The sequence below is a fragment of the Electrona antarctica genome (assembly GCF_951216825.1).
Source record: "Electrona antarctica genome assembly, chromosome: 5".
Lineage (NCBI taxonomy): Eukaryota > Metazoa > Chordata > Actinopteri > Myctophiformes > Myctophidae > Electrona > Electrona antarctica.
This window is the reverse complement of record NC_136810.1, coordinates 37,393,245-37,404,314: the sequence shown is the minus strand read 5'-3', so window position 1 is coordinate 37,404,314 and position 11,070 is coordinate 37,393,245. Positions and strand designations below refer to the sequence as shown.

At 39.8% G+C, this 11,070-nt stretch overlaps 1 protein-coding gene across 1 annotated transcript; it reads left to right on the top strand.

The window, feature by feature from the left end:
- Positions 1–414: 414 nt before the first annotated feature.
- On the top strand, positions 415–10,889 carry hexa (hexosaminidase A (alpha polypeptide); the record flags this gene model as incomplete). The annotated part of the gene is made up of 14 exons (XM_079502306.1): positions 415–670; positions 1,687–1,791; positions 1,933–1,998; positions 3,117–3,163; positions 3,772–3,882; positions 4,306–4,407; positions 4,588–4,720; positions 5,874–6,054; positions 6,617–6,703; positions 7,383–7,455; positions 8,146–8,326; positions 10,120–10,204; positions 10,606–10,713; positions 10,826–10,889. The coding sequence occupies 14 exons, from the start codon at positions 415–417 to the stop codon at positions 10,887–10,889; spliced, it is 1,599 nt and encodes a 532-aa protein (XP_079358432.1).
- Positions 10,890–11,070: the final 181 nt, after the last annotated feature.

The following is an 11,070-nucleotide window of genomic DNA, read 5'->3' as shown; positions in this document are numbered from 1 at the left end:
ACACACACACACACACACACACACACACACACAGTAGCCTACAGCTGAGTCATATAGGATCAGAGCTTTTGGAGTTGGGGAAGTTGACAACTAATCTAGCATGACATAGTACAGTTTATACTTTACTTATTATTATCATACATACAGTATAGCCTACTAGAATACAATGAATAGGCATTGTACTTGCTCTCTCAAAGACATGCAGCAACATACATAAAAGGCACATGCGCACACACACACACACACACACACACACACAGGCCTGCCCTACATACATACATACTGAGCTTTTTAGTCATGTGACTATAACTGTTGTGCAGCACCTGTCCTGACTCAGTAGTCAACAACACACGTGAATGCCCTTTCAGAGTGGTTGCTTTGAGTACCAAACAAGGACCTTGGAAAATAGATGTAATGTTGAATGTCCGTGTGAGGCCTTATTCCAATCCAGAGGTTAGTTTCTTCTTGTTTATAATTATCTCACAGTTAGGTCTGCACACAGTGACAGGAGTATGGCCTTTACCTCAGTCTTTAACCATTTCAATGGAGCGATATTCAGTGAATCCAAAGGATTTTAACTTTGGAAGGAACTCATCCACGCAAATATGTTCTGTCCTGGATGCTGCATTCAAGAGATACTTCTCTCTCATTTTTCCAGATTACATTTCAGGTACGTGAAATACTGTTGGCTTCAAGGAAATCTCAAGTGAGTGAAACTCAAATTCACTCAATATTCACTCAAATAGCGGACAGGATGAAATTTCAAATAGGCTATGTAAGATTTCCCCCTTAAAGGTGCACACAAAGTGATTTTATGTTGTTAAAATAAGTTTTAAATAGCTCTATACTGTGATAGGCTATCCTGATACACAGTATCCTCATTAGTACCTAAACTGAAAATGCTTTAAAAGCTCGAGAAAGTCAAACGCTATAAAATAGAAGCTGATATAGGCACTCTCTCCTGAGTCCTGATTGGATGAAATTGACTACCTATACCTACCTGATGTGTTTTTAAAACTTGTTATATGCACTGTTTTATTGGTTTTATTCTTATAATTGTTTTTTCTAATAAAGTTGTCCTTTTTCTTGTTCCCCCCCTGTGGCCCCAACACATGTAAAGCGTCTTTGAGTGTCATGAAAAGCGCTATATAAGTCCCAGATATTATTATTATTATTATTATTACCTGAAAATGTATTTTCTGGAGAGTGGAGACCACCCCTGTTACTGTTAGCGAATAAACACTCTAGTGTTTGTTCAGTGAAGTGATCGAGGGCTCCCACTTTTTCTTGTATGGAAAAAAAATATTACAAGATGTATAGCCAGATGACGTATTACGTTATAATTTACTGCTCTAAACAAACATTAAAAGTCCATAGACTTGGCTGCCACATTTTCGACATAAAATCTCAAAAATATGATCCACCTAAAAATATCACTTACACTACCTTTAACTAAATTGTTGGTACAACAATTTAGAGACGTGGTTTTGTTAGGTCCATTCTGTTTGCTTTTAAAGTAGATCAATGGGCTTTGTAGAGGCAGCAACTTTGTGTGTCATTCAAAGCAGTGGTCATTCATCTGCGACTGCTCTGAAAACATTAGAAAACTGTTTTAAAAGTAAAATAAATAAAGAATACTGTAGCAGTTAACTACAGTGTTATAATGTTCATTTTTGTGACCAGTAGAAAATGATGGCCTGTCATCACATGATGCCAAACCATTTTCATTGGTGGTTAGCTTGGACCATGATGACTGTGAGGGCTACCCAAATGAAAACTCTTCAGAAAGATGTAAGTAGGCTAGTGAGTGACCCACCTATTCTAACTAAAGAAGTCTTAAGAAGGACATGTCCCTCAAGTGGCACAAGTTGCTCTTCTACACATTGTAGGCTCACAGCAGTAGGCCGTAATGTGCTTGTTTTTGTCTTCCAGACACACTGATTGTATCCGCAGGGAAAGCGTTCCTGAATGCAGAGACTGTTTGGGGTGCGCTGAGAGGTAGTTATGATTTGTATTTTATCATACCTTTCTGAACAATCAAAATCAGAATCAACTTAAAGACGGAGTGGAAGATTTATTTTTCCAAAAAAAAGTGTCAAAGTGTTAAAATGATGTTTGTATGTGGCCACACCCACCAGTTCATTATAGAAAGTAGGCATATGCAGGCCTGTACCTGGTTTTCAATAAAAGTCCCAAATAAAAATAATGACACATATAGCATAGACTAGCAGGTACAGTATGTAGGCCTACTACACATATAGCATAGACTAGCAGGTACAGTATGTAGGCCTACTTGTGGTTAGACCTATGGGTCCACATTAGCAGGAGTTATGCACATGAGATACTTTAAAGGGATAGTTGACCCAAAAAAATTACTTTAAGCATTTATATAGAGTTTAAGCCTTGAATTCATGCTGATTTCTTTGTATCCATTAGCGGTATAGGAGACTACAAGATACACTGCTGGTCATCAAATTGTTTGCTTATATATAACAAAAACACAAAAGTCTTCATGAATTCAAGGCTCCATGGGGTGGGTAATCGATAAGGGAAAAAAATTATTTTGGGGCTGAACTATCAAGTGTAAAACCAACAAATTAATCAGTGAAATGCGACCAAGCATTCACTTTATGTCAATTAGAACCCTATATAACCATCATTTCATCAGCATTTCATTTTTTTTCCTCATTACATTTTTATTGATTTTTAGATCAAGCAAAACATAATAATCATAATCATTTCAAAGCATACAAAATTGAACTTAAAACATACACACACACACACACACGCACAGACACACACACGCACGCACGCACGCACGCACACACCATGCACGCACCACACACGCACGCACACACGCACGCACTCACGCACTCACGCACGCACAAACACACACACACACAACCCCCCCCCCTCCCTCCCCCTCCATCCTATTCACAAAATAATCAACCCACAACACATCCACTACATCACCGGCCTTTCAGGTCTTTCAGGTCAGATATTAGAGTAGGTCTGTCCACGTTGAAATTGTGCCCTCTTGGGCTCATCAGCATTTCATGATATTGAAATGCTGGTAGTTTTCTTTTGCCAACTCAATGTCATTTAATTAACTCCAGGTTTGGAAACTTTCAGTCAGCTGGTGTATCAAGATTACGTTGGCGCAGTAAGTATTTATTCAAGTGACCATCATTTTTCAAGTAATCACCAGTAATAAATGCGTCTTCAAACTGAACAAACCAAATGGCATCTTGATACCAGTACTTTGTTGAATGCAGAAATTGTATTGGTACACAGTATAATCCTCAGTGTTCATTTATACAATCCAATCCACTTTATTTATAGAGCACATTTAAAACAGTGTAACTCAGAGAGTGTAGTCATATGGTTACATACACTTTCAGAGTTAAATGTACACTCAGGATCTTTGTATATCTCTGCTGTCGGGCAGAAACCACCTAACTCCAAAATGTTCATTTTTCAGGAAATTTAAAAACATCAACTTAAGTGGAGTTAGGTTTTGGCCGAAGCGCTTTTTAATACTTCTCGGTTCAAGAGTTTTAACCAACACACACAGATGGGTGTGCAATAGCACTAATGTATGGGGGGGGGGAATCAAAAACCTGAAAACTGGAGTTAGCTGGTTTCTGTCAGACAGCGACACACTTTACCCATCCTGGCAATATAACCTATAACTCTCCAAAACTAAGGACTGGACAAATGTATATTTCTATCCTGCTCTTTTCTTTTTTCTTTTTTTTTTTCTTGTTCTAGTTTTTTGTTAACAAGACTGAGATTGAGGACTTTCCCCGTTTCCAGTTCAGAGGGCTTTTGTTGGACACTTCCCGCCATTACTTGCCACTAAACTCCATCCTAAAGACCCTGGTAATAATAACTTAATAACACACATGTAAAATTCAAGGTGCTTCAAGCGTTGCAAAGTGTCAGAAATGTTCTGGTAAATTCCCAGAAATGTTTGATGAGAAATTTGCCATTTTCAATTATAACACCATGAAAAGTCAACTTATTTTTGGAGAAGTCTTTTGGCATGCTTAATATATCTCTATTTAATTGAAATTCATGTGCAGTGTGCACTCAATGTATTCTTACATCACATGTACAGATCATTTGTCAACATCCCATCTTGGGAATTCAGTAGTTCAGTTTTCTGATAACTGCTATATTTCCACTTTATTCCTGTCAGTTCCCTTATCCCATGTACGGTTTTACTCCTTTACATATCCGCCAACTTTTGGATCCCAGTACATTTATACTAAATCATTTCAATTATACAATTTTTCTTGTCAGGATGCAATGGCCTACAGCAAATTTAATGTGTTTCACTGGCACATAGTTGATGACCCTTCCTTCCCATACCAGAGCCGCACCTTTCCAGGCCTCAGTGATAAGGTAAGATGAGAGGACCGCCACAGCAGAGAGAGAATCAGTATTGTGTAACACATTACCCCTACCCTATATATGAAGCAAGACTGATGTATTTTATTTATTTTTTATCATGACCTTATGTTTGTCATAAAATACTGTGAGATCGCCTCCACCCTTAAACAAAGACCGTTGGCTCTGGTTCAGGGGGCTTTCCACCCGATGACTCATGTCTACACTCAGGCTGATGTGAGAAGGGTGATTTCACATGCCAGGCTAAGAGGGATCCGAGTGATCCCTGAGTTTGACTCACCCGGTCACACCCAGTCATGGGGAAAAGGTAATATTTCAATCTGCTATGAGGAAATATGTTTCTTTGCTAATAAATAACATTGTGTTTTTGGATCGCCTCCATCTGAAATTCCCTTTGAGTGCATATGGTATATGCTGTAGCAGTGTTCCTGGTTTAGTTACAACACCACTGTAAATTACCACAGATACTGTACAATCCTGACTGAGTTCACCTATCTGTCGTCCAGAAGATTCTTACCTATCTCAGTATATTTTGTACTTTCTGTCATTACTGATAGCCACCAACAATATCTCATTGTCTTATAAATTACTGTAAACCACATGCATGGACATGGTATTAAAAGAGTACACCAGAAATATATTAAAAGTAGCGGTTTGGGCCGTTACATGGCCCTCACACTTATGTTGCTGATGATCTGACCGATAAGCCCATATATGGAGATCTCTGTATCTGTCAGTCTTTGTCCCATTCCCATATAAGGGCATGCCCCTTTTTGTGTCTAAATGTGGAGCTGAGCTGACTGATTTTGTTTATCTGATGCCATGACGACACATTGAGGTTAGACAACACACTCCAGCTGCATTGGGAACTCCTTATATGGTTATGGCTGAGTCATATAAGTGATGACATGGTCCACCGGTCAGCCGGTCCTCCCATTACTTAGCCAATTTTAATATAGGACAAGTTAACAAAGTTATTTATTTGAGGGGCTCCTATGTCCAGCTTTGAGGGTTTGTGTAACTGTAAACACAAACATTGTCCTAACACAAACATCGAATGCCACTGACAATGAATGGTCAGCTATGAGTGTTTGTGTAAACACAAACATTGCGTAAACACAAACATTGAAGACAAAGGTGAGGACGCAAATTCTAATTGGCTGGAATGAGATGATGTATGATGATAAGAGTGACTGATGATAAGAGTCCCTTCACACGGGTGTGATTTTAGAAGTCTGATGCAGTCCAGGTGGTGCACATCAAAAATAATCGTTACGGATGCTGTATAAAAATGACAATTAAACTTTGAAGAACAATATTTGCAAACCGACTTCTAAGCTCTCATATAACTTTGAACTATAACTAAATAAGAGACAGTTCACAACATTTCGATCTACACATGGTCTTCGTCGTCGGTGAAATAACTGTTTTTTTTAATCTCCCCCATCCTTTCATTCTAGGGCAGCCTGACCTGTTAACCCCCTGCTTCAGAGGGGGTATTCCCTCAGGGATATTTGGCCCCATCAACCCAGCTTTGGACTCTAGTTACAAGTTCATGACCCGCCTTTTTAAGGAAGTGACCTCTGTGTTCCCTGACTCCTATATTCACTTAGGAGGAGACGAGGTCAACTTCACCTGCTGGTAGGACAGAATTCAACAGCAATGTACAGACAGTACAATGATGGGTTTTTTTCCCTGTTTTTTTGTGGCTTTCACCTTTATTTTTATATATATAATAATAATAATGAATTGCATTTTTATAGCGCTTTTCCAAGTGCTCAAAGCACTTTACAATGGTTCATTCATTCATACATTGGGAGGTGAAGCGGCGAACAGTCGACGCCAGCGTCCTCACTTCCCACATTCAGGGACAGACAGTATAGGCTGACAGGAAATGGGGGAGAGAGATAGGGGGGTGCCATGCAGTAAAGGCCGTCGGGATCGGGAGTCGAACCTGCGGCACACTGCCAGACTTGGACTACCGGCCAAGGTGCCTGGACTGCTGCAGCCAACGTCTGATTCGGTCTGGCTTATTAGCCAGGCTAGGACTGCTGAGCCACAGCCCAGGCCAATGTTCTTTTTTAATGACCTTACAGTACATAATGTTCTTTTTTAACCACCTTACAGTACATGATGTTCCTTTTTTAACGACCTTAAGGACCAGGGCCTTATGTTTTGGATCACTATCATTTGCTCCCCATAGGAAATCCAACCCCTATGTCCAGGGTTTCATGCAGAAGATGGGGTTTGGAAGTGATTACAAAAAGCTGGAATCATACTACATGGAGAAGTAAGTAGTCAAAATAGGAAAAGCACCATAATACAATGTTCAATTTAGCAGACTTATCCAGAGCACTCTCTTTGCATGCACCATACGTATGGTACATGCAAAGAGAGTACCATACGTATGGTACATGCAAAGAGAGTGCATGCAAAGAGTGTATAGTGCTTCAGGAAACTAGAATTGCAGTTAAACCACCAACCTAGCATCAGTATAAACAATATACTCCAAATCTAAATAATTACATCTGTAGATTGAAACTATATGATACCGGGTAAATGTATCTAGCATCTGTGTAAATAACATCCTCTCTAAATTACATTCATAAAGTTAGGATAAGTGATATCTTTTGTTTAAATCCCTTCATCACGTCCAATTCCACTTGTTTAATCTGTATCCTGAGTTCTCTATCCTGAATGGATACAATATTGTTATCCCGACCTGAAAATAAATGTTCTGTTTAATAAAGAGCTGGGGAGACATGGAGACTCATGTTACTGAACAAACACTCTATAGAGTCTATAGCAATGAGTACTAACAGATTATAGAGCTATTTAACATATTGGTCAGTCGCTATAGCATGTAGGTAATACAATGAGAGTAAGTAAGAATAACATGCAGCAGCCCAGGTTAGGGTGGTGACTTTTATAAACTTTTATGAGACCCAAGTCATTATCTATATTTTCAGCATGGTGAACATAACTTTAGCTCTCAACAAGACATCCATTGTGTGGCAAGACTTGTTTGACTTCCATGAACCGGTAAGTACTGTTCATACTAGCAAATGATCAGCTAGCCTAGCTGTGTTGTACAAATAAGAGATTGAGAGATTCAAATGCATCTCAGAGTGCAAACATGTCAGTAAAAAGTGATACATTAAAGATGGAGTGCCACGATGTTTTTCCCACCCTAAAACATGATCATCATATAAGGAGGAAGAACTTTTTCCAAAAAGTGTACAGTATTTGTTAAAATCATGCTTTTATATGGACACGCCCACCAGTTCATTAAGTATGCCTGGTTTGCCTGGTGGGTGGTGATGGGGAACTGAAGCCGCACCCACAGCTGTAGTTGTATGATAAAGGGGGAGGGGTTAGGGGAGGGGCTGATAGTGTGATGTCACTATATTACTGTTTATTTCATTGGCCCGTTTGACTGTCAAGGGTTCAGCCTCCAGGAAGAAACCCTAAATACAAATGAATACACCATTGCACATAAAAACTAGCCTGGCGCGGCCAGCCTCATAGCTCATAGGTTCACTGATGTTTCCTCCCCGCATATGCGGGAGGAAACATCAGTGAGTCTATGAGTCTGGCAAATAAGACGGCAAACCCTATCTTTTCTTGAATATATCACAGTAGACCCTCTCAGTGACTCACATCACCTTCAGATGCCACACATGCACGCACGCAACAAATGTATATCTGACAAACTAGAGGATTATGTTGCAGCACAGGTGCCTATCAGTGGTGGCGGTTTGGAAAGATGGGTGTTACCTCTGTGAGGTGCGCAGGGTGACAAAAGCAGGGCATAGAGTGATCCTGGCCTCTCCATGGTATTTGGACAAGCCTGGTCCCACACACAACTGGGCCCGGTATTACACTGTGTGGCCCCTCGCCTTTAAAGGTCAGAGTACAATCTGTGTGGAGTGGACAGTTGTGGTGGTGTGCTATGTACTATGTTTTGTTTGGTTTTGTGTTGTTTACCATTGATGTTTCTTTTGTGATTTGCCCCTGAATATTGACTGGCAAAATGTCTGTGTATATATGCTTTTTGTAGTTTCATACCACCAGGGGGCAATACAGTCTAAACGACTGTAAACTATTTGCATACTGTCCCCTAATCTAGGGGATAATGTACTTAAAGAGTACATTATCATTATGTGTGTATAAATTAAAAGGGTTACTGTGCTAAAATGAAGAGCATCCAGTGGAATACAGCCATGTCAAAATTGCTAAATTACTGGCACATAAATAAACATTTACATTAAGTAAGGGTAAGGCCACTGACAATATTAAAATTAACCAACACACAGACGTAGACAGATAACTATTTGAGCTTCTATACTTGAAATACTGCTGTATCTTTACCACTTGTGACTTGATGGTGCATAATGATGATGTGAAACTTGAAAGTGTATGTTTCTGACAAACTGGTACTCAATTGACCCTATAGTGCTGTGAAATCTAGTTGAATGCCTTTGGTTTCGCAGGCATTAAAGCATTGGATGCTTGGCATCATGAACACAATCATGATACCGTACCATGACCATGAGGCTACACTATCTTGTGTTTTAAACCAAATGGCTGAATATAAGCAGAGAAAACAATACCAGTAGTCACTAGTCAGACACACTGATCAATGGCAGCAAGTATGAATGACCACACAGAAGGGCCAGACAATGTCTTGTTTGTCACCCTGGTCAGATCGTCAAGGATGTTGCACATCTGGAAAGGCCTCCATGCTGAGTACAAAGGCAGAGCTGAGCAGGATTACCAAAATTGACCACATGGTCCGGCTGGTGGCCTCTATTATATCAACCGCATCACTATATGGCCAAGACTGGCGTAACTACTAGAGACTAAACTGTGCTGCCACAGAACTTCTCTGGTGGATGCAAGGCCTGGTAATAACAATTTACAATTTACAATTTAGGCATTTAGCAGACGCTCTTAATCCAGAGCGACTTACATTAAGCAATAACAAAAGCATGGCATACATCACATATATAAAAAGTAGTTATCATGAATCATGCCTAGACTAAGAACGTAACAGTGGAGTATCTATGTAAACTATACATACTATACTATATAATATATTATACATGTGTACTATAAAGTGCTATGACTACATAAAGTGCAATTCTAGAGCTGTCTACGTAACAAGCTATAAGTCTGTTTAAAATACTATCTAAGTCTACATAATGTGCTATCTAAGGGGCTAGGCTAGGGCAAGTGCTACGGGCCATGGTGGAGTCTGAAGAGGTGGGTTTTCAGACTACGGCGGACCATAATAACAATGAACAAGTAAAAGGTTACAAATTGTAGTCTAGTAAGCTACTGGTAATGCTAATTTCCCTCTAGGCAAACCCAGACCTAATCAAGATACATGTTTTAAAACCATGAACTAAAGACTGCTAAATTGAGCGAGAGCCTCGTTAAAATATTTAATGGATGGATTTGACCACGGTACTATTGTCTGAGTGATGATTTGCTGTGCTTTGGTATATATGTAAATGCTGTGAATCTCTCTGCCTTGGAAAACCATGCATACAGTACAATAATACTCAAACCACACTGTTATACTGTAGCCTGTATCCTCTTTCATTAACGGATCTGTAATCCAGGTATCAAAGCCATTTGAAACTCCATTGTGTTAACAACACATTACTAATTGCAGGTATTGCTTTCCCTTCACAGGAACAGAGGAACAGAAGAAGCTAGTTATTGGGGGGGAAGTTTGCATGTGGGGAGAATATGTTGACGCCGCCAACCTCTCTCCACGGCTTTGGTGAGACTCAGTGAGAGTGAGATTTCTTTTAATCGCATGCATCACTCAATGTACCATAACGGAATTGTTATTAATCCAGCTAACAGTAACACCCTGATTGAGTGAGAAACATTATCACTGCATCACTCAACGTACCATATCTGTTAAGGGTAGGTACTTCCATGGCCTAGCTAGCTGCAGGCACAAAAAGTTTTCATCAATCATGTTTCCGACATGTTTCCGACATTAGTCATTTACACATAGATAGACACACTGACACTGGTGTGTGCTCAGCCTTCAGCCTGGCAGAGATAATTAATACAGCTAACTCCCTGATTGAAATCACTACAAATACTCAACATACCCCAACTGCAGAGTTACTTAAGTTACCCTATCTATCTCCTTGGTTGTGTCCTCCCCAGGCCAAGGGCAAGTGCAGCAGCAGAGAGATTGTGGAGTGATGAGAAGCAAACCTATAGCGTGGAGAAGGCTTTACCTCGGCTGCAGGACTTCCGGTGCAAGCTGCTGAGGTAGTTGGGTTTTCCATGTATTAGTAGAATTGTCCTTTTATACAGTTACTTGTTTATGCAGTCATTTGAATCAATTTTCCTATTTTCTGTTCCATTTCTCTTCCTCTCTGAGGCGTGGCGTCCAGGCAGAGCCTCTCTTTGTTGGTCATTGCAGACAGGAGTACCATGGTATATGAATTAAGACTGGACAGATGGAATACTCCAAGATTGTATTGTTCTTTTTCAGATTAAATTAATTTAATTCAAGGACATGGCTGCTTCCTTAAAGTATCTAGATTGAGTTGCTGTTGAAAACCTCATGATTTCAGTTTGGGTTAGGTAATGAGACTGAGATATAAGGAGTATGTAATGAATAAT